The 24416-nt window shown below is 44.7% G+C and overlaps 1 protein-coding gene across 2 annotated transcripts in view; it reads left to right on the forward strand.

Annotated features, from left to right (window-relative positions):
- Positions 1 to 24076, forward strand: part of LOC138797558 (FYN-binding protein 1-like) — a 213341-nt gene extending 189265 nt beyond the window's left edge. For both annotated transcript variants that reach the window (XM_069977877.1, XM_069977875.1), the window contains exons 14-16: positions 14272 to 14305; positions 20773 to 20807; positions 21514 to 24076. In XM_069977877.1, the coding sequence (XP_069833978.1) occupies positions 14272 to 14305; positions 20773 to 20807; positions 21514 to 21542 (98 nt within the window). In that variant the 3' untranslated portion in view covers positions 21543 to 24076. The remainder of the gene's footprint in view (positions 1 to 14271; positions 14306 to 20772; positions 20808 to 21513) is intronic.
- Positions 24077 to 24416: the final 340 nt, after the last annotated feature.

Consider the following 24416-nt stretch of genomic DNA (forward strand, 5'->3'; position numbering starts at 1 on the left):
CTTTTTTCCACTCGTGGTCAGTAGAGATGAGCGAAGCAGGCGAAAATTCATTTTGCGAGGTTTGCTAATTTTGGGTCAGATTGGATAATATTTGCGAATCGCATGCAAACAATTCTCATTTAAAAAGCCAAACTGTAGTAGCTTTTATTTTTTTCAACAGATGTTGTTGTTACAGTGTCAAAAGGTTGCAGCTCCTAGTAAGTCCCAATGGTCAGACAAATACTAGCCAGGCTGATATTCTGGAAAAGATCCTACAAAGGTAAAGTGACTCTGTACCCACAATCTGACCCCCCCCCCAAAACCCCTTGTACCTTTGGATAGCTGCTTTTAATCCAAGACATGTCCTGTGGCCCGTTCGGCAGGTGAGGAAGTTATTGGCCTAAAAAACAACTTTTAAACTGACAGCCCCGTGCCCAACGTCCGGGGCTTAGATTGTGTATGCATTAGGCTGGCACAACCTCTCTGTCCCTCCTTCCCTCTCTCCTCATCATTAGGAATGCTCCAGGCAGATTGTCTCCTATTCATCAGCTGTGTGAATACTAAGCATGGGCTGGATTGTTAGGGCACCTGTGCAATGTTGAGACAGGAGAAAATGTTCCAGTGGCACTCCTAATGATGAAGAAGGTGGGGAGGAGGGACGGAGGGGTGGTGGAAAGTTAGGGCACAGATACTCTAAGCCCCGGCCATTGGGCACAGGGCTGCAAGTTTAAAAGTTGTTTTTATAGGACAATAACTGCATCACCTGCCAAACAGACCCTAGGACAGATCTTGGATTAAAAGCAGCTATCCGAAGGTAAAAGTGGTTTGGGGGGGTCAGATTTTGGGTACAGAGTTGCTTTAAAGCTCCACTCCAGTCAGTAGTCAATCCCGGAGCCAGCAATAATCAGAAGGGTCCTGAGGTAGTAGTGCCAACACCAATTCGTGCCAAGGGCAGGGGGAACATCTGTCAAGCCTAGCGCTCCCCCCACAGTCTCAGACTCTTTACCCTGAAGATTTTTTGGAGGAATGTCAAGACAGTCAGTGAGTGGAAGGCAGCTCCACTGGTTTATAGGCCACAAAACAGTCAGGAAAGCATGGCAGGAGCAGCCTACGACAAAAGAAATGCATGTCACTGGAAGAAGAGAGGTTAGGAGAGGATAACTTTGTTCCAGACTACAATGATGCTGTTGTAGACCCTACGTGAAATCTTGGTCCCCAAATGTTGTTATCATCTTCAGGGGATGAAGATGGATTTGTTCCACCGTGCCAGCAGCAGGTCCCTTCCAGAGCTTGTCGCTCCAGAGGCAAAAAGGGGGAGGGCTACAGCATCAGCTAGTCAGCTAGATTGGTGTTTAGGAAGGCACAGGCCCTCAACAACAGTCTAGCCTGCTACAAAGAACCGCCAACTTCTATCAGTAGTGTGGCTGTTTTGCAATGTCGGTGGTATAAAAAATCAAGATGCTAACTGTAGTTTCTGTGATTATAATGTGGGTTGGGTTTGTGTTGAAACCCAAGTACAACTTCTATGTAGTAGCACGTGGAACGCCACCACCTGACTGTCTGTAAGAAAGAATCGGGACCCCCACGCCACTTCTTGGCCGTAACCACCAACAGCAGCCTCACTAGAAAACAGGCGGTCAAAAACATCTATCTCTGCCTCTTCCGTGGGGACCAGTGGGAAAACACTGCCAACTGCTGAGACAACAGTTGCTGTCTGAAACCATCGCAATAAAACAGCACTATGCTAGTATCCACCATACGGTGGGTGGACAAGTGGTTAAGCTGATTGCCATGTATTTCTATTATTAAACATTTAAATAAAAAATCCAAAAGTAAACCTACCATATCTGAACTAAAGTACATAAAAAAGTATAACAAATTATAATGTAACAGCTTAAGTACATCCCCACACTCATTCCTCCCCACTAACAACCTATACAATCTATATCTACAATATATCCACCAAAAAATGTAACTACTACTGCTAACCATAACATATTAACCCCTTCTGGTGGAGGGTGTGAGGCATAAGATTTGAATCTGTATAGTCTGGAGGAAAGAAGGGGGGGGGACATGTTTGAAACCTTTAAGAATGTTAACACTTTAACCCTTAGACGACCCAGGGCGTATAGTTACGCCATGGAAGTCTGTCCCCAGACGACCTAGGGCGTAACTGTACGCCCTGGGTGTTTCTCACGCTATGAAGCGTGCTCCGGAGCGGAGCGCGCTTCATAGCAGGTGGGGGCCGGCTGCAATCAGCAGCCGGGACCTCACCGGCAATGACACGCTGCAGCGATCGCGCTGCCGCGTGTCATTAACTCCTTAAACGCCGCGATCGCGGCGCGACCGCGGCGTTTAAGTGTGAGTGACAGGGGGAGTCCCCTGTCACTTACCGATCGGGACCCCCGCAGTGTGACTGCAGGGGTCCCGATCGGTAAAACGGGCCGCCGGAGCTCTCTCACCTGCCTCCGTGCGGTCCGATCGGCGCTCTGGTCACTGAGCCTGCACAGGCAGGCTCAATGAGCAGAGCGCCGATAACACTGATCAATGCTATGCCTATGGCATAGCATTCATCAGTGTAAAAATCCAAGTACTGTATGTACAAGTCCCCCAAAGGGACTTCAAATGTGTAAAAAAAAAAAAGTTAAAAACACTAACACACTACCCCAAAACCCCTCCCCCAATAAAAGTCTAAATCACCCCCCTTTCCCATTATATAAATAAAACATATAAAAATAAATAGATAAACATATAATATACCGTAGCGTGCGTAATTGTCCGATCTATTAAAATATAACAAGCGTCATTGCGAACCGTAAACGGCGTACACGAAAAGAGGGAAAAAAGTGCGCGGATTACCGATTTTATGTTACATTATATATATAAAAAAATTAATAAAAAGTGATCAAAACGTCCAATCTTCACAAATATGGTATTAATAAAAACTAGAGATCATGGCGGAAAAAATGACACCCCATACAGCCCCGTAGGTGAAAAAATAAAACCGTTATAAGCGTCACAATAGTCCCATTTTATTTATAATTAATTGCCAAAAAAAAGGATTTCATTTAAAAAAATATATATAACATTAGAGAATCTGTGTAACCTGCATATGGTTGTGTTCGTACTGACCTATAGAGTAATGGTATCATGTCGCTTTTACCATATAGTGCATTACGTAGACACAGGAACCCCCCAAACGTTACCATATTGCATTCTTTTTTGCGATTTCACCAATTTATATCTTCATAAATAATATATTTGGGATTCCATCATACATGTTATGGTAAAATGAAAGACGCCATTACAAAGTACAACTATTCCTGTAACAAATAAGCCATTACATGGCCTGTAGATAAAAAACTGAAAGTGCTGGAGCTCTTAGAAGGGGAGGAGGGAAAAACGGAAACACTAAGATCAAAATTTGCGCGGTCCACTGGGTCATTTTGGGCCTGGTCCTCAAAGGGTTAAGGACCGTGCTAACTTTCGTTTTTGCGTTTTCGTTTTTTCCTCCATGTGCTTAAAAGGCCATAGCACTTGCATTTTACACCTACAGACCCACATGAGCCCTTATTTTTTGCGTCACTAATTGTACTTCGCAATGACAGGCTGAATTTTTCCATAAAATATGCTGCGAAACCAGAAAAAAATTATATGCGCAGTGAAATTGAAAAAAAAAACGCAATTATTTTTCTTTGGGGGGGCTTCATTTTTACGCCGTGTGTCCTATGGAAAAACTTAGTTGTTATATATGTTCCTCAAGTCATAACGATTAAAACGATATGTAACATGTATAACTTTTATTGTATCTGATGGCCTGTAAAAAATTAAATCCATTGTTAACAAATGTACGTTCCTTAAAATCGCTCTATTCCCAGGCTTATAACGCTTTTATCCTTTGGTCTATGGGGCTGTGTGAGGTGTCATTTTTTGCGCCATGATGTGTTCTTTCTATCGGTACCTTGATTGCGCATATGCGACTTTTTGATCGCTTTATATTACATTTTTTCTGGATTTGATGCGACCAAAAATGCGCAATTTTGCACTTTGGGATTTTTTTGCGCTTACACCGTTTACCATGCGAGATCAGGAATGTGATTAATTAATAGTTCGGGCGATTACGCACGCGGCGATAGCAAACATGTTTATCTATTTATTTTTATTTGTAAAATGAGAAAAGGGGGTGATTCAGACTTTTATTAGTGGAGGGGATTTTTTTATTAATAAAAACACTTTTTTTAACTTTCCCTTACAGTAATATGAAGCCCCCTGGGGGACTTCTATATACACAGAACTGATCTCCCATTGAGATCAATCCTGTGTATATAATAGAGCAATGATCCATCAGATCGGTGCTCTATTATAATCGTCTGCTGCAGACCATCTGAATAGATTGCCGAGGCGGGATCAGCGTCATTCCGACGCTGAGCCCCGGCCGGCTCATTAGAACGGATCTCCCCTCCGCGATCGCATCGCAGGGGGGGAGATCCCCCACTGGATACCAGAGAGAGGGTGCACAGCTGCTATTCAAATGCAGCTGTCAGCTTTGACAGCGGCATTTGAATAGTTAATTAGCCGGCCGCGGCGATCGGCCGCGCCGGCTAATACACGCGGTCCCTGGCTGCACTTAGCAACCGGGGACCGCGCGCTGCAGAGAGGGCTCACGCCGGGAGCCCTCTCTGTTTACTCTTAACGACGCATGACCCGTCATGCGTCGTTAAGAGGTTAAAGGACTAAATAAGGTTCAGGAGGGAAGTGTTTTTAGTAAAAAACTGAGCTCAAGAACAAGAGGACACAGTGAGAGGTTAGTTGGGGGAAAGATCAGAAGCAATGTGAAAAAATATTATTTTACTGAAAGAGTAGTAGATACCTGGAACAAACTTCCAGCAGAGGTGGTTGGTAAATCTACAATAACAGAATTTAAAGGGAACCAATAACGAAAAAAAACGTCCATAAAGCTAAGGAAACGTGCTGGTACATCAGCCAGCACGCTTCCTAAACATCCCCCTGTACCCCCCGTGATCCCCTCTATTAGTCAGTATTCGTACTTTGATTAAGTCCCGCGCTGTATGTAAATCTCCGCCAAGTAGTCACGGTGGGCGGATTTAGTCATTGTCCTGGGCGGCAGGAGGCGCTGTAATCACGCCCACAGGGACGTGATTGAAAGTCGTGTGTTCCACTTACGTCAGCCGGGGCCTGCGTTCCACGTCGGCGGCGTGCTGACGTCTTCAGGACGCTGCGCATGCGCAGTACGGAGGGAGACGAGACCGACGTACTGCGAAATTGTGAAATCTGACACCAACAGAATCAAAATAAATTATCAAGTCATCACACAGAGACCGGCGTCCTGAAGACGTCAGCACGCCGCCGACGTGGAACACAGGCCCCGGCTGACGTAAGAGGAACACACGACTTTCAATCACGCCCCTGTGGGCGTGATTACAGCGCCTCCTGCCGCCAAGGACAATGACTAAATCCGCCCACCGTGACTACTTGGCGGAGATTTACATACAGCGCGGGACTTAATCAAAGTACGAATACTGACTAATAGAGGGGATCACGGGGGGTACAGGGGGATGTTTAGGAAGCGTGCTGGCTGATGTACCAGCACGTTTCCTTAGCTTTATGGACGTTTTTTTCGTGATTGGTTCCCTTTAAACACGCCTGGGATAGACATATATCTATCCTAAGATAATAAGAAAGAAAATACTAAAAGAGCAGACTAGATTGACCCAGTGGTCTTTTTCTGCCGACAATCTTCTATGTGTCTATGTTTCTGGACCGGGCTAATTTTCGTTTTTGCGATTTCGTTTTTTCCTCCTTGTGCTTAAAAGGCCATAGAAGTTGCATTTTTACACCTACAGACCCACATGAGTCCTTATTTTTTGCGTCACTAATTGTACTTTGCAATGACAGGCTAAATTTTAGCATAAAATATGCTGCAAAACCAGAAAAAAAATTATATGCGCAGTGAAATTGAAAAAAAAGACGCAATTCTTTTTCTTTGGAGGGGCTAATTTTTTGCGCCATGATGTGTACTTTCTATCGGTACCTTGATTGCACATATACAAGTTTTTGATCGCTTTTTATTACAATTTTTCTGGATTTGATGCGTCCAAAAATGCGCAATTTTGCACTTTGGGATTTTTTTGTGCTTACGCTGTTTACCGGATCAGGAATGTGATAAATTACAGGATCAGGAATGTGATAAATTAATATTTTGGGCGATTACGCACGCAACAATACGAAACATGTTTATTTATTTATTTTTATTTCTAAAATGGGGAAAGGTGGGTGATTCAAACTTTTATTAGGGAAGGGGATTATTTATTAATAATACAACTTTTTTTATTTTTTTTACACATATACTAGAAGCCCCCCTGGGGGACTTCTAGTATATGAACACTGATCTCTCATTGAGATCTATGCTGTATAGTTAGGCTGCATTCCCACGTTCCGTGATCCTGACGGAACACGGACGTGAAATGCATGTACCGGAGTCCCCCCCGCGCCCGGACAGCATCTGTAATTAGATGCTGGGAGCGGGGGAGACTGTATTCATAATGAATCAGCCGCGCGGTGCTGTTACTACAGCGTGGCTCTTATGAATACAGTCTCCCCCGCTCCCAGCATCTAATTACAGATGCTGCCCGGGCGCGGGGGGACTTCGGTACATGCATTCCACGTCCGTGATCCGTCAGGATCACGGAACGTGGGAATGCAGCCTTATACAGCATAGATAGATGAAATCAGTGTTCTATTGCTTTTGGCTGCTGCAATAGAATGCCGAGCCGGGATCAGCACCATTACGGCGCAGACCCCAGCCAGCACCAGACACGGCAATCTCCCCACTAGACACCAGGGAATCGGCTGCAGTAAGTCTACAGATGCAGCTGTCAACTTTGACGGCTGCAGTAAGTCTCCAGATGCAGCTGTCAACTTTGACAGCTGCATCTGAAGAATTAATTAGCGGGCACAGCGAATGGACTGTGCCCGCTAATAGCCGTGGTCCCGGGCTACATGCCGTGCCTGGGACCGCGACGGTTCAGAGCAGGGTCGCCGCGCGGCCCCAGTCTGAATTCCCCCGCCCACGCGAGGACGTACAGTTAAGCCCTCTTGCGGGAAGGGGTTAATGAACTATATACACAATACTAAAAACAACACACTGCTATATACTATTAACCAATATAACTAGCTAAATCTAAACTTCTTTTGCATTGTGCATAACCCAATACCACAGAACAGACAACAAAAAGGAGGAAAAAGGGTAGGCATACAGCATCAGCCAGTAGATGTTGGCAAGGCCCAGGCACTGAATGGGCACCCTAAGGCAGCAGGGGCAATCCTCAATAGCCTAGTAGTGTGCCTGCTCAAAACAACCGGTCACTGTGATCAGCGGTCTGGCAGTTCATCTGTAGCATCTGTCAACATAAAGTAGGTCAGGTTTGATTTCAAACCCAGGTACTACATCTATGTCATCACATGGAACGCCACTACCTCATTGCCTGGAAGAACCTGGACCCCCACGCTACATCTTGCCCATAAACAACAACAGATGCAGTTACCATTGTTCAGCCCCATCTCTGCAAGTCAGCATAATACAATTTGTCATGAGACACCAATCTCAAAGTCATTAAGTTATAGGGAAAGGGTTAATGAACTATATACACTACTATATACAACACACTACAATATACTAATAATAACCTATATAACTAACTGAATGTGAGCTCCCTGGCCAGGGCCGCCGATAGGGCAGTACAAGTGGTACTGCCGTATGGGGCCCGGACCCTAAGAGACATGGGGGGGGCCCGCCGGCCGCCGCCCCCCGTCCGCTACGCTAGGGGGGCCCTCACGGCCCCCCTTGCCACCTGTTTTTGAGCATCCCGAGAAGCTGCGGCCGCGCAGCTTCTCGGGATGCACTGATCGCTTTGATGTTCCGCCCGCACAGTGAGCGGAACATTAAAGCGATCAGAATACAGGAGCAGGACCTGTCAGCGTCCTCCTCCTGTATTCCCTCCCATAGGCTGCCGGCACTTCATACCAGCAGCCTATGGGAGGCCGGGCCGTGACCTCTCCGGCAGGCGTGATGATGTGACGTCATCACGCCTGCCGGAAGTCCCGTCCCTGCGGCTCGCAAGATGGAGCCTGAAGAGGAGGAAGAGCTGCTGCCTGCACAGCGCAGATTAGGTGAGTAGGATGTTTGTTTTTTTAGGGGCACCTCTGGGGGCATTATTAGTTCATGGGGGCACCTCTGGGGGCCTTATTAGCTCATGGGGGCACCTCTGGGGGCATTATTAGTGTATGGGGGCACCTCTGGGGGCATTATTAGTATATGGGGGCACCTCTGGGGGCATTATTAGTGTATGGGGGCACCTCTGGGGGCATTATTAGTATATGGGGGCACCTCTGGGGGCATTATTAGTTCATGGGGGCACCTCCGGGGGCATTATTAGTATATGGGGGCACCTCTGGGGGCATTATTAGCTCATGGGGGCACCTCTGGGGGCATTATTAGTATATGGGGGCACGTCTGGGGGCATTATTAGTTCATGGGGGCACCTCTGGGGGCATTATTAATATATGGGGGCATCTCTGGGGGCATTATTAGTTATGGGGGTACCTCTGGGGGCATTATTAGTTCATGGGGGCCACCTCTGGGGGCATTATTAGTTCATGGGGGCACCTCTGGGGGCATTATTAGTTCATGGGGGCACCTCTGGGGGCATTATTAGCTCATGGGGGCACAGCAGGGAATCCTACATACAGGGGGCACAGCAGGGGATCCTACATACAGGGGGCATCCCACACAGCGCAGTTACTATGGGAGCCTACAGGGGGGGAAAAGGAAAGGAAGCTGCTAGAAATGTGCGGAGCCTAAATTGTTTGTCTCGCAGGTTCTGAAAAGATGAAACATATCTGGAAGGAATCATAATGGAGGTCTGGGCCGGATGGAGAGGAAAAGGGAAAGTGACGCCTCAGATCAAAGAAGACGTCACCTGTGAGTCACTGTATGACACTTTTCTTATTTTGTAGAACATCATTTAGTAGGGGTGCCCCGAGGTGACATCTACTACATTATCTGTACTCAGAGATATCACTGTGTTATCTGTGGTGTTACATAGGACTGCAGGTGACATCTACATTATCTGTACTCAGAGATATCACTGTGTTATCTGTGCTGTTACATAGGACTGCAGGTGACATCTGCTACATGATCTAATCTCAGAGATATCACTGTGTTATCTGTGCTGTTACATAGGACTGCAGGTGAAATCTACTACATTATCTGTACTCAGAGATACCACTGTGTTATGTGGTGTTACATAGGACTGCAGGTGATATCAGGTGATTTCTCCAGGTTGCAGAAGTTCAAACTTCATCGTGCCCTGGTGTGCTGGTGTCTGTATACATGTGTGCTGGTGTCTGTATGTGTGTATACATGTGTGCTGGTGTCTGTATACATGTGTGCTGGTGTCTGTGTGTGAGATCAATTCTAGAGAACTGGCTCATATATCCCATTTTCCCCCGTGGCTTAAAATGTAACCTCTGTTAAACAGTTATAAAATTGTAGAACCTAAATGTGAACAAGGTGCAATTCAAATAGACACTTACTTGTATAGCTGTCTCTTGTGCTCTGTATGCAGTGCATTATATTCACCCTTGCAACGTACAATTTATAGCGTGTCTACAAGCCCAGCGGGGCTCATTATGATGGAGACTAAAACTTATACAAGAGTGGGGTAGGGGTTCCCCTGTATTCAGAATGCTGTTGAGTGCTAGGCAATGCCCCGTTTGGGGTTATTGAATTTTGAGGGTCTATGCAGAGCAGGGACACCTCTGCTGCACAAACAGGATCTCCTAGAAAGCGTTCTCACCGCCATGTATTCGCTATCACTGGCTTGGGTGAGCTAAACTAGTCTGCCTGGGGGGGGGTTGTGATTTGTATATGCTCACTAACATGGAACAGCCTCATTATATTAGTCTTATCAACATATTCTATGTTAGTGAGCATACCGGGGGGGGGGGGGGGGATATTGGTGAACATATACAAATCAAACAGCCCCCCAGACCCTCGAAATTCAATAACCCCAAACGGGGCATTGCCTAGTACTCAACAGCATTCTGAATACAGGGGAACCCCTACCCCACTCTTGTATAAGTTTTAGTCTCCATCATAATGAGCCCCGCTGGGCTTGTAGACACGCTATAAGTTGTACGTTGCAAGGGTGAATATAATGCACTGCATACAGAGCACAAGAGACAGCTATACAAGTAAGTGTCTGTATGGTGACATTTAAATTGCACCTTGTTCACATTTAGTTTCTACAATTTTATAACTGTATAACAGAGGTTACATTTTAAGCCACTGGGGAAAATGGGGTATATGAGCCAGTTCTCTAGAATTGATCGGAACCAAATTATACCTCCCAGCAAGGCGTGGGGCGAACACACTATTTTTTTTTTTTATTAATGTGGGGGGCCCAGACACTTTGGTTGTATGGGGCCCCGAAATTCCTGATGGCGGCCCTGTCCCTGGCTCATTTGCATTGTCTATAACTACTACGGTGTGAATGACATCAACTGCCTGCTTCACGTCATGGAAACTGCATTGAGAAACACCATCGCTGAGGGGAGCGGTGCTACAGTCTACATGTTAACCTGAGCCCGGAGAGGGACGAAATGGTGGTGGAGCAGGAGTTAGGGCTCAAAATCTAAATTGACCCACACAAAAATAGGTCGAACATACAAACTCTTGACAGATGTTGCCCTTGGTGGGATTTAAACCCAGGACCCCAGTGCTGCAAGGCTAGGGTGCAAACTAGAGATGAGCGAATCTGATGAATTCCGATTCGCCTCGAAATGGGCATTAAATCCTCTTGGTAACGATTCACTTCGCAAATTCGCCAGACATGGCGGCCGCACCTGTTAGTCTACAGAACCGTCTTTTGGCAGGAGCAAGGGATTATCCATAATCCCTTGCGCCAGTCCAATCAGCTGCAAACCCCACTGTGATATCAGCAACCCCCCTCACCCTCTATATATAAGGTGGTTTGCTTCTTGGAGGCGGCTGGTCGGCTGTGTATAGTGGACAGTAGGTTGCAGCAGGCAGTTAAAGCAGGGAGAGAAATACAGAGAGATAGGAGCAGAGAGGAGGGTGTATTGTGGGTTGTTTTCTATGGGAGCAGTGAAGCCATTGTCCATCATACCAAGTAACTGGGTGACTGTTGTTCATTATACCAAGTCACTGGGTGCTGGATGTGCATCATAGGAAGTATCAGTGAACACAGGGTCCATCTTAATAACTTGCTAGGTGCTCATTTGCCAATGTCCACTGCTGTCCTGGGAGAAAATTGATATTACACCGCTTATCCACCACCGTCCACTACTGTCCATGGCAGAAATTGAATTATTGACATTTTTAAAAAATTTACATTTTCCAATTTGGACTCTGTCACAGCAACAGCTGTTGAAAAATTGCTACTCTGTAATAATCTTACTATTGTAGCTACTATAGTTTGCCTTTTTTAATAAAAATTCTTTGTATTTGATTTGCGAACATTCGCAAATTCACACAAATATTTGTGAACGTGAAATGAATTTCTGTGCGATTCGCTCATCTCTAGTGCTAACCACTGAGCCAACATCAGTCAGCAATCAGCTCCCGGACACTTGCCTGTGTCTCTTTAAGAGAAGTCCCCATAAAAATATTTGCCACCATAAGTATTTATATATTTTTTTAAAGGTCAGGTAATGTTCTCCCTTTATACTTCCAAAAACACAATAATCCACTAGGAAATACACATAGTCAATTTGCATACTTTTAAAGAACCCTATTTAATGCCCATGGTGTAGACCAATTAAACCATTTGCAACACAAGCCACATTATCCACAGCAGCTCTATGCATTAACATAGGCACCATGAAACCCATACCCCAAAAACAGTAATATCCAGGCACAAATACCCATGGCTATGTTTCTCAAAGAGGACATTTCCTTTCTTGCTACCATAGCCGTGGGGTGTTTAGTCACTGGCACTTGTGACAAGGAATAGTAACATTCAAGTCCCATTTTTACAGAAACGCATGGTGACTGGCTGATAAATGTTATGGGAGTTTTTACAATATCACGAGGATAGTTAGATGTCACAAAATGGTTCAACAAAGGATACTTATTGTGTGAGTTTTTAATGGCTCTCATGGTTTCTTGAGTGGCATAAGATTATAGAAATGTTTCATCCTGGGTTATATATCATGGAGGATGATGTCCTCTAACTGTGATAGAACAACCTTTTAAAGCTACTACCAGCAGCAATTTGTGCTGAAAAGCTGGATACATTTCGTGTGCATTCACACTTGGATGGTTGAGGGAGCTAAATAAATTAACTGTGAGCCAAATAAATAATTTATAGTGCCAGTACTGGGACCTCAATAGGTGGTACAGGTTGAATGTTTTTTAGTATTTTTGTCAAGACAGTACAGTAAACATTTACATGAACCGACTATCCAGTAATCCGACAAAGCAGGAACTCCACTGAGCAGAAACACCCCATGGCGTCTGCTCATGTTAGTTTACAGTACTGTCTTCAGGAACTTTATTGAGGGTGTTTGTACATTGATTTTCACACAGAAGCGGCCAGATTAAACTGTAATAATTTCCACATAGTGGGAGGAGGGTAGAGTTGGCTGAATTCCTGACTAGAGTGACCGAGGCCTTTTTTTGTGATTGCCATTAGAGATGAGTGCAAATGGAGCATGATGGGGTCCGATCATGTGGCATTTGATTACCAGTTGGAAGCAGCCCTAGGGAGTCCTGCAAAACATGGATACAGCCATAAGCCATACATGTTACATCCTGACAGCCATAGGCCATATTCCAGGACTCCCTAGGGCTGCGTTCATCTTGTAGAACAATTGTAGAACTGCATTCAACAATGTAGAACAATTGGACCCCAACATGTTAGAGTACCCATATATCTAATTGCTATTTATTGTGCCAGCTACACAGTTAAATGACTGGTATCAGAGCAATCTTCAATGTCAGACAGAAAGCACCTGACCCCAGATGTACAGACGTCATTATCATTAAAGGAAAACTATCAGCAGGTTCGTGCAGAGGTGGCAGCAAAGAGCACCGTGTCAGTCTAGAGCAGGGGTACTCAACAACTTTTAGTGAAGGTCCACTTACCGGGGTCTATAGTCAAGTGAAGGTCCCAGCTGAACATCAGTAGGAAACCTGTTTTGTTACTTTTCACAAATGTTGTTCACCTATTTACATACAGAATTGCTGCTTATTAGTGGGAAAACTGACATTTTTTCTCTCTCACCAGCCCTTTGAAATTAGGTACAAAGCGGGTGACTGCCCTGGTAGTATATAGCCCCCCCTGTGCACTCCCCCCCAGTAGTATATAGCCCCCCTGTGCACTCTCCCCTGTAGTATATAGCCCCACTGTGCGCTCTCCCCCTCCCATATAGCCCCCCTGTGCGCTCTCCCCCTCCCATATAGCCCCCCTGTGCGCTCTCCCCCTGTAGTGTATATAGCCCCCTGTGTGCTCTCCCCCTCCCATATAGTCCCTCTGTGTGCTCTCCCCTGTAGTATCTCCTGTTGGACCGGCCCCCGGCTGATACGCGCTCTCTGGGGATGTCCCAGGGATTCCCTCAGCAGAGCTCGCACCAGTGACCTCAAGGTACGCCGCCGGCCTGCTCTACCGGAAGTACAGGCCAGCGTCGTACACTGAGGTCACTGGTGCGCGCTCTGCTAGGGAATTCCCGGGACGTCCCCAGAGAGCGCGTATCAGCCGGGGGCCAGGAGGCAGTGCGGTGGGGAGCGGGACGCATGGGGGCTGCCGGATCCGGGCGGTTGGGAGGTCTGACCGGGGGTCCGGACAGCTGGCCTCCACGGTCCGGGTTCGGACCGCGGTCCGCCAGTTGAGGACCCCTGGTCTACAGAGACACTGCACACCACTTCCTGCAGGGCATACAGCAGTGGATAAATACTGGAAGACTGGAGATTTTTAAGTAGAAGTAAATTACTATTTGATTTGAAATAAAAAAAAAAAAATCTTTGCCCAAGTTCCCCTTTAACAGTTCTATTTCTGAAAAACACTCTTTCTTTACCACATTTTCCCACCCTTTTACAGTAATGATGAACCAGTTTAGCAGCTTTCTCCTCTTAATGGCCAGTAATTATTCAGGGCTTCTCCATGATCTGAGCTTGTCTTCTCTTTATATACCTAGCATATAAGATAACCTGTATGCTTACTAATTCTTATGTATTTTTTCCTTTTTCAGATGGTTATGTTAAGAGGAGATATGTTTTACAGCTGTAAGTACAGATTCCATAAAGATAAAGGGGGACTGGTATACTAAAATAAGCCCCACCCCTCTGCCCCACATCAGCACAAGCCTCTCATGCCTGACCAGGAGGAAGCCATGTTTTTGTTGTCTCACTCCCTGCCCACCCATCAGGCAGAAATGTTTCAGTGTTTCAGCTAACAGTGGGTCTCAATGGATACAGAATAATGCATTATCATCTGACTGCGTCTCTGAATCCATGGAGAGCCGACCTTCTGGATAAGCAGAGAATCTCTCTGCTGATCCAGAAGGTTCGGTGGTGACAGGTATACTTTAAACCAAATGGGGAGGATATGTCTTATTATATGTGTATGTCATTATTATAAGTATATGTACATGCCAATGTAAATGCCAATCAGCCGCTGAGGCAGGACATCACTGCAGCTGCTGAGCGCCAATAGTCAAGACAGATTGAATACCAGAGCAGAAAGTATGATTTCCCGCCCCTTTCCCCCCACCCCCAATGCCAGTGTGAAGGAGCTCTGAGGAAGGAGTCTCCCAGGAGTAGAAGGAAAGCAAGCTTACCTCTGCTCTGTCTCCTCCATTCTTAGCGCTAAGCCACAAACAGAGTCTAGAGCTCAGCAAGTTCTAGCAACTTGACACTAAGGTCTCAATTTATATGAGAGACAGCCACATTGGAGACACTTTTACCTCTGAATCCAATCTAGTACCTGTTACCCCGCAACTAGCAAGTTACCCTCATCCTGTTCCCGTTGCTAAGGACAAGCCTAGATCACATATATGTTGATTGCAGCGGATCAGGATAAAGGCTGATTCCCATCATATAAAATATAGTATATACCTGTAGGGATCAAAATAAAGGGGGATTCCCATCATGTATAATATAGTATATACCTGTAAGGATCAGAATAAAGGGGGATTCCCTTCATATATAATATAGTATATACCTGTTTGGATCAGGATAAAGAGGGATTCTCATAATACATTGTATACCTGTAGGGTATCAGGATAAATGGGGATTCCCATCATATATAATACAGTATATACCTGTAGGGCTCGTCATGTTATATATTTTTGCACAAACAATCATTTACCAAATTTGTCTCCTTTTCCTGATATACTGCTTTTTCCCTCTCTGTTGGTAGCTCGTTGTCTAGGTTACCAACCACCACTCTGCTCTAAAAGCAGTGGTCTGGCTGGTGTATGTATAGATACAGTATATAGCGGGTAGAGGCAGGTGCAGAGCGTGCAGCAGAGCAGGTAAAGACAGGTGCAGGGTGTGCAGCAGATCGGGTAGAGACAGGAGCAGACTTTGCAGCAGAGCGGGTAGAGGCAGGTGCAGAGTGTGCAGCAGAGTGGGTAGAGGCAGGTGCAGAGTGTGCAGCAGAGTGGGTAGAGGCAGTTGCAGAGCGTGCAGCAGAGCAGGTAGAGGCAGGTGCATAGCGGGTAGAGACAGATGCAGGGTGTGTAGCAGGCCGGGTATAGGCAGGAGCAGTGCATGCAGCAGAGTGGGTATAGACAGGTACAGGGTGCACAGCAGAGCAGAGACAGGTGCAGATTGCTGAGGCACTTTGTGTCTGCAATAAGTATGCAGTGTAAACAGCCAGGGGTGGTTTAACCATAAGCGACCTCCCTCTTGTAGAGCAGGGAGATTAGTTGCTAGAGGAGAGCTGCAGGCAGGTTAGTGTGGGTTTGTTTTGTAAATTACACATTAGGGGATGCTTACATAGTCAGGAGTTGCCTAACTTGATGGCAGGGGGTCCCAACATTATAGGGAGTGGGGTTTACAGCAGAGGGATGTTGAGTCCCAACGAAATTACATATTAGAAGAACCAAGTGCCAGGGGGATTACCTTCAGGGGATGCCTACTGGGGAGGAGGGGCTAACTACCGGGGTGAGGGGGATTACCCTAAAGGGATGCCAGCATGGGGAAAACTACCTAGTGGGGGAAAACCTACAGGGTGGTGACTATATACCAAGAAGGCTACCTAACTACCTACAGGTTGACAGAGGGACCTAACTACTATATAAAAGACACAGAGGAGGCCTAGAGCACAGAAAGGTGCTGTCTTCTATATGGTGGCACAGAGGGGGCTTATCCACTATATGAGAGTACAAATGGGGGGGGGTTATTACTATGTGAAGGTATAGAGGGGGGCTAAATACTATTTGAGGGCCCAAATTAAGCCCAAATATTGCACAGGAGCACAAAATACATAAGACTTCGCTACAGTATGGAGCAACACAGATGGGGAGTTTGTATAGAAGTGAGGATGGTACTGAAAGTGGGGTTAATAATAATCTGGGGCCTGATTGGTCTGTAATATGCTGTGGGCCTGATATTGGGGTCTATTATATGCTGGGGGGCTGTATCTGGGGTATATAATATGCTAGAGGTCTGCTACTGTGGTGTGTAATATGCTGGAGACCTGATGCTGAAGTATATAATATTCTGGGGCCTGATATTGGGGTCTAAAATGTGCTGGGTGGCTGAATCTGGGGTATATGCTAGAGTGTAGTGGATGGCCCAAGCAAGAGAAGTTTGATCCCGTGAATCACAGTGGAGTGCTGGCATGCAACATTGGGACGTAGTTCAGATTGGAGCTGAGCTGGAACGAGGAATGGATTGAGATCCAAATTGCTAGAAGATTGTTAGGAAGTGGTGGATAGCCAGGGAGCACAGATGTGGATGTTGACTGTCAAACAACAACTGAGGTGAGGAGGTGGAGACTATGGGGGAGATTTATGAAAGGGTGTAATTATACACCTGGTGTAAATTGCCTAGAGCAACCAATCACAGCTCCTCTTATATTTTACCAGAGCTGAAAGCTGAGCTGTGATTGGTTGCTGTGGGCATTTTACACCAGGTGTATATTTACACCCTTTAATAATTCTCCCCTATATATACCCTCAGAATAACCTGCTAGAAGACCCAGGCGCATTCCTGCCACTAGAGGGAGACTAATTTTCCAACAGGGCAGCTCAGAACAAGAGAAGCTGCCAGAAGCTGAGAGAAAGGGAGATGATCGCTAAGCAGTGCTACCCAGAGCAGTTAGGGGGTAACAGACATGTGCCGTTGCTGATACTGGGGTGTTTAATTAGCTGGAGGTCTAAAACTAGGGTCTGTAATATGCTGGAGGACTGATACTGGGGTGTGTAATATACTGGGGTGTGTAGTATGCTGGGGGCCTGATACTGAGGTGTGCAGTATGCTGGGGGCCTGATACTGGAGTGTGAAATATGCTGGAGGTCTGATACTGGGATGTGTAATATGCTGAGACCTTATACCGGGATGTGTAATATGCTGGTGGCCTGGGGTGTGTAATTTTCTGGGGCCTGATAATGGGGTGTGTAATATAAGAAGGGGGGGTTAATATTGGGGTGTGCTGGGTGTTTCATTTTGTAAGGCAAAAAAATTGAAATGTTATATTTTTACAGACTTTGCTTATATGCCAGAGGATTGGATAATATTTAGAGGTTGCACACTTTGAAAAAAAAAAATATAATATATATATATATATATATATATATACTGCATATGTGTATATATATATATATATATATATATATATATATATATATATATATATATATATATATATATATACACATATATTCATCTATATACATTTTGTCAGCCCCATATATGTTCGCTTTTGGCACAAGGCAATTGTAAGTTGATGGGCCCCATAGAATGATCTGGATATGCTTTAGCTTCTGAGCACTTACCCAGATGCAGACTTAAAAAAAAGTGCTCACACAGCTGCTAAGAGACACCTTTGGTATCTGACAGAAACAAACAAACATAGGATTAGCTTTTTTGAGAGTCTGTAAAGGAAATTATCATTATTAATTTAGAAATCAAACCTGCAAAGAGGGTAACAACCTATTTTTGAAGGAGAAGACCTGAGCCATTTTGTTACTAATAAAACAATGACGTTCTTTTAATTGTTTGGAATCCACAATGTGATGGAATACTGCAGTGATTCTCTAAAAAAACCATGTGATCACGGTTTAGGTGGTCAATGATACTGCAGAAAGAGGAATTGTTCTGATAAAAAGTTCAATAAACCGGTTAGGAACAAACAACAAAAACAATTCTTGTTGAGGGTAGTCCAGCATCACAGAAAAGTTGTCAGCAGACAAACAAAATAAGGGATTGCTTTATTCAAAGCTGATTAATATAACACTTATTAATCTAACTGTCTAGCTTTAATATTATTTTAAGTTTGTGATTTTTAGTTTTCCCAATAAAAATAATTAACCTTGAAAAATCATGTATTTTGCCCTTACAAAACTTATCAAATTGTGCAACCTCTAAATATTATCCAATCTTCTTGAAATTTGGCATATATAACTTTTTCACCACTGAGACTCAGGGCATATTCCATTGCCAAGTCATATGATATTTACATCTTTGGAAAAATGAAACACCCCAATACTGGGGGTCTGATACTGGGATGTGTACAGGGGCGTAACTAGAAATGGCTGGGCCGCATAGCAAACTTTTGATTGGGCCCCCCCCCCTCCCCCCCTCGATCGACCACTACGCCATCAACACACTCAGCTCTACACAGGTTCTGTACACCATATAAATTACAGTACAGTTATATCAGGTGACTTACAGGTGACGTCTATTCTGATAAGAGTTGTTTCCTTTTCATCATCTTCTGCATCCTTCCTGGGCCATTAGAATGTCTCCGAGCCACGAAACCACAGAATCTGCCAGACAAACATATTAGACTCCTCACTCTGTCACCATCCTCATCTCTCTACACACTGCACATCTGTATTGGCCTCCTCTTCTCCCGGGGGGGGGGTCCTGCGGATTCGGAGCAGCACAGGTGACGGGCTCAGCGTCTGCCGGGGAAAGTACTTCTGGCGCACGGAGCGCGCCCGCATCAGTCTAACAAGCGCTCCTGTGCCGGAAGTACAGGCCAGGGGCGGACGCTGAGCTCACTAGTACCTGTGCTCCCGGCTGGCAATATGGTGGTGGCAAGGGGGGTAGCACAGGTACCAGGGAGCTCAGCGTCCGCCCCCCGGCCTGTACTTCCGGCACAGGAGCGCTTGTTAGTGCCGGAAGTACTTTCCCCGGAAGACGCTGAGCCACACTGCGCCCGGAACCCCTGGGACACTCCCGGACCCCAAACAGCTGCAGCACCCGGGAGGCCTGCTCAGCCGCCGGGTGCTGCAGGCTATGTAAGCTCCGGGGGCCCCGGAGCTTACATAGCTCCAGGCTATGTAAGCTCCCCTGATGCGGCAGGGCCCCGTAGCAGCCGCTACGGCTGCTACGGCGGTAGTTCCGCCAGTGGATGTGTAATTTGCTCCCTCTCTATTGTCTTAACTGTAAGGTCCATACAATGAGGACAATATAGTGAGAATTCTGGGGAAAAAAAAACACTGCTGACCAGCCACACCCCTGCAAAACGCACCCACAGTAGGCCCCACACCCACAAGAAGCCAAAGTGTCCCTGGAAAAAAAATGTCAAATGTTGGCAACTATGAGCGTATCGGAAGTACATAAAGTTTTTTTAGTCCTCTAAACCACAACAGTCCTATCTTACCAGTTGAAATGGTTACCTGTACAGGTCGTAAACATATACTAATCTGGCCAAGATTTGGACAGTAATAAATTAATTTAATATAATCATAAATAGCGCATGATATAAATATTCATCAACAGAAGATAAAAACATATATACGCATTCCTATAGTTATCAAAAATGAGGATTAATACATGGAACAATAAATAAATGCACATAAAGGTTCAATACACAGATAAATAAATAAATAGGAAAAAAAAAAAAAAAAAAAAAAAAAAAAAAGGTCTCTTTAAAATGAGCGGTACCGCTGGGTGCCGGCCGGTTGCGAAGCACCCAGCGGTACCGCTCATTTTAAAGAGACCTTTTTTTTTTTTTTTTTTTTTTTTTTTTTTTTTTTTTTTTTTCCTATTTATTTATTTATCTGTGTATTGAACCTTTATGTGCATTTATTTAATGTTCCATGTATTAATCCTCATTTTTGATAACTATAGGAATGCGTATATATGTTTTTATCTTCTGTTGATGAATATTTATATCATGCGCTATTTATGATTATATTAAATTAATTTATTACTGTCCAAATCTTGGCCAGATTAGTATATGTTTACGACCTGTACAGGTAACCATTTCAACTGGTAAGATAGGACTGTTGTGGTTTAGAGGACTAAAAAAACTTTATGTACTTCCGATTTCCTCACTCGCTCCTTTCTAGGTAAGGGCATTTTTTAGTTTAACCTCGACCTATACAGCGATAATTGTGAGCTGCACCAATATATTATATTATTCTTTCAACTATGAGCGTATGTTATCACCTGATGGAAGAGGAATGGATAGAAATAGTTTGATGACTGACACATAAGAGATAAAAAAGCACAGATACAGTATATCATATCCACATTATCTTCTTATAACAATTCTATTTTTATATTTGCAGTGAAAAAGAAATCTATGATGATGTTGGGATCTCAGGTATGTCTTCTGGTATCATAAGAGTGGATCCCACAATCAGCTACAGTGAGCAGGGTTCTGTTCAATGAGTCTGGTTACTGCAGTTCCCACTGAAGTCAATGAGCCATGAAAACCCCATAAATAATTGATTTAAAGTGAAACCTGTTAGCTCCAATTCATGTTTCAAACGATAGAGACACATGACACCTTTCTCATATCTGTCTGCGCTTCCATACCACCCATGTATCCACTGCAGTGAATCCCTAACTTCTGCCAGCATTGTGCCTGTGCGATATGTCATCATATTAATCCTGAGACGGTTACCATACTTTTTGTATGTACTAGAACTGTGTGTTTGTCTGTATGTAGCATGGCTGTTTGTGTATGGTGATTTAGCAGAGGTCTGTGTCTGTATATTGATGTAGTAGCACTGCGTGTGTCTGTAGGTATATTTACATAGCAGAGCTAGGTGAGTATGATGTAGCAGAGCTAGGAAGGTGTATTGTACATGCTGCAGAGCAGTGTACTGTATGTGTGGGTATAAGGTACCGTTATGGTGAAAGTTTAAGTGGACCCATTATAAATCTCCAGGGACTGTCTGCTGTTCGTTTATTGTGTGACAGATTCTGTGGGATCTATGTATTATTTAACGTGAAGAAATCTGCTATGTGAAATAGTTCTTTATTATTGCATGCATTAACTGTTGTGTGCTGCTCATTTATTACAGGTTCTGGAATTATACAACAAAGAAGATAAAATTGGGTGTAATTTTTTTTGTTTTGTTTTTACTATTTATTTAATTTGATTTTTGTTTAATTTGTCATATTGGCAGCCTGCACCAAAAATGGTTTGCATTCTTCTTAACTTAAGTTTTTGATGTAAATGTAAACTGCAAAAGACTTCAAGGAAACATGGAGACTGGAAGTGTGTGTGGACATTAACAACAGCAGGATGTTATAGAGAAGGAGATGGGGATCTCCAAAATGTATGTAGGCTTGATTGGCCATGTGGCATCAGACAAATGCCAGATGGGCTGGTTCCCTCTGTGGCCGGTCCTGTCTGCCTCCTGGGCCGGGATCTCCCCCTACTTGTAGGGGGAAGGAGTAGCTGGGCCAGGAGGAATACAGGATTGGCTCTTGGAGGGCCAGTGTTGGACTGTCCAGTGCTCCAAGGCCATCCGTCAAATCCAGGACAACCTGTCCCAGATTCCCTCAGCAATTGATGAGCCAGAGCTGAGTTTCAGTCCCATCAGGCCCTGCCTTTCTGTGATAAGAATCAGGATTTCTATATAAAAAGAAAATCTGGACAGGACTCCTAGGAAAGGCAGTGACAGAATTCCTTATCCACTCCCATCCATACACTGGGAAGCTGTCAATCATTAGATGCCGGGTATACAAGGCTCTCACTTCTTTTCTAGGAGTCCCATCTGGATTTACTTTACGTTTTACTCAAAAATCATGGAGCCCAACATTGTTCTCTGTCATTTGCTGCCGTGAGGTTGTATGTACTGATCCCCTTCAGGTGATTTTTTTACATTGATATATCAGCTATATGTTGGGGGTATATGCCAGGATACCATCAAAAAGATATTCCAATAAACTGTGGTTAGCCATAGGATTGTTAGACGGATGTTATTTTGCACCCAAATAACAGCCAGTGTTGGGTGTCGTGGCCTCATGCTGGTTTACTTTTTATTTGAAAGACGCGACTGTGCAGCCCTGCAAAAAATGTATGATGACATATGTAGACTATGTTTGCTCTGTTTAACCCTATAGCTATGTTGCATTGTCTCTGTATACCCTTTTAAAGGTAAAACTACCCATGGCATATAGTTGAAATGTGATATGAATAGCCCCCACTGATAGCAGATTCCCCCTAAATAAAGCTTCCATACATCATCATGGCATTATAGTAAAGGGTTGGTCTATCTCAGCAATTAATCTTTTTTAGCTTTATATTTTTTTTAAGCTAAAAGGTTACACAGATTTGTTATTTAAAAATCTCCAGTCTTTCCGCACTTATCAGCTGTTGTATGTCCTGCATGAAGTGGTCTATTCTTTCTAGTCTGACACAGCGCTCTCTGCTGCCACCTCTGTCCATGTCAGAAACCGTCTAGAGCTGGAGCAGTTTTCTATGGGGATTTGCTCCTGCTCTGGACAGTTTCTGACATGGACAGAGGGAACTGTAAGACTGGAAAGAATACACCACTTCCTGCAGGATATACAGCAGCTGATAAGTACTGGAAGACTGAAGATTTTTAAAGGGGTAGTGCAGCGCAAAGCTTTTTTTGTGCACCACATGACAAAGTTATATAATTTGTCATGTGGTGCTTTTACCTGTCTTGTCATTCTTCCACGTCATGCCCCGACCGAAAGTGCAATAGTTGTACATTTTTGTCCAGCGTGTCGGCACATAGGCCCTGCGTCAATTTTGGGACAACGCGTCATAATATGACGTTTAAGGGGCTGGCCGGGACGTCCGCCCCCTAATCAGCCCACCTTTAGGCATGTGACTGCCTCACAGCCTATTGTAAGCCTTCGGGAGGACATATGCTGATGCAGACTGTCTCTATTCGGGACCATTATTTCTTTTTCCCTCAGAAAGTGGCTTCTGCACATTCACCCTGTCATTGTGGATTACTCAGGTTAGCTTACACACTGAAAGGGGGAGTGCGCAGAATCCGTGTGTCTAGGGAGCATGACAGGCTTGCTGGCTTAAGGGGTGGGTATTGCAGGGGAGAGTGTCCAGTATGAGAGGGGCGGAATAGGAGATGAGGTAGGCGGAATACAGATGAGATGGGCTGGTAGAGGGGCTGGGAAGATGACGTGGGATGCGCACTGCACCATGGGAAATCTGCTGCATGCGCCGGGCAGGAAGTGAGGGACTTTTGAAAAGAGACACAAGTACAGGTTGGACAGTGGTATCGGTGGGACTTGGCTCCCGGTAGTGCGGCAGAGGCATGGTAGGACAAGGACATATCAGCACATTTGAGTGTTTTTAACATTTTAGTGAGCACCGCACTACTCCTTTAAATAAAAGTAAATTACAAATCTATATAGCTTTCTGACACCAGTTGATTTGAAAGAAAAAAAAATTAATGCCAGAGTTCCCCTTTAAATTATCACTTATCTTCATAGGTGCTCATGCACCACTGCACCATTCATATGGGGAGAGGACCCTTGTTCTCTAGATCAATGGGATTTCTAGCAGTCAGATGCCTACTGATTAGATACTTAAAACAATTATCCTGAACATTAGAAAATCATTAATGTGCTATAAAAAGTCAATATATGCGTAAATAAAGATTTCAATACCTTGATGTGTTTTAGTGCTTTCTTTCATCTCCACATTACGTCGGCTCACATACTGGTCGGGGGACGGTAAGTTGTTCTCTAGCAGCCTTTCTGCTTCTTATCCTAGCAGTCTGCATCCTCATCTAGCAATCTCCAGCTCATCACATTGGCACATTGGATCCCTATGACTGGGTTCACACTACATATATTTCAGTTAGTATTGTGGTCCTCATATTGCAACCAAAACCAGCAGTGGATTAAAAACACAGAAAGGCTCTGTTCACACAATGTTGAAATTGAGTGGATGGCCGCCATTTAATGGCAAATATTTGCTGTT

The sequence above is a fragment of the Dendropsophus ebraccatus genome, chromosome 7 (assembly GCF_027789765.1).
Source record: "Dendropsophus ebraccatus isolate aDenEbr1 chromosome 7, aDenEbr1.pat, whole genome shotgun sequence".
NCBI classification, from domain to species: Eukaryota; Metazoa; Chordata; class Amphibia; order Anura; family Hylidae; genus Dendropsophus; species Dendropsophus ebraccatus.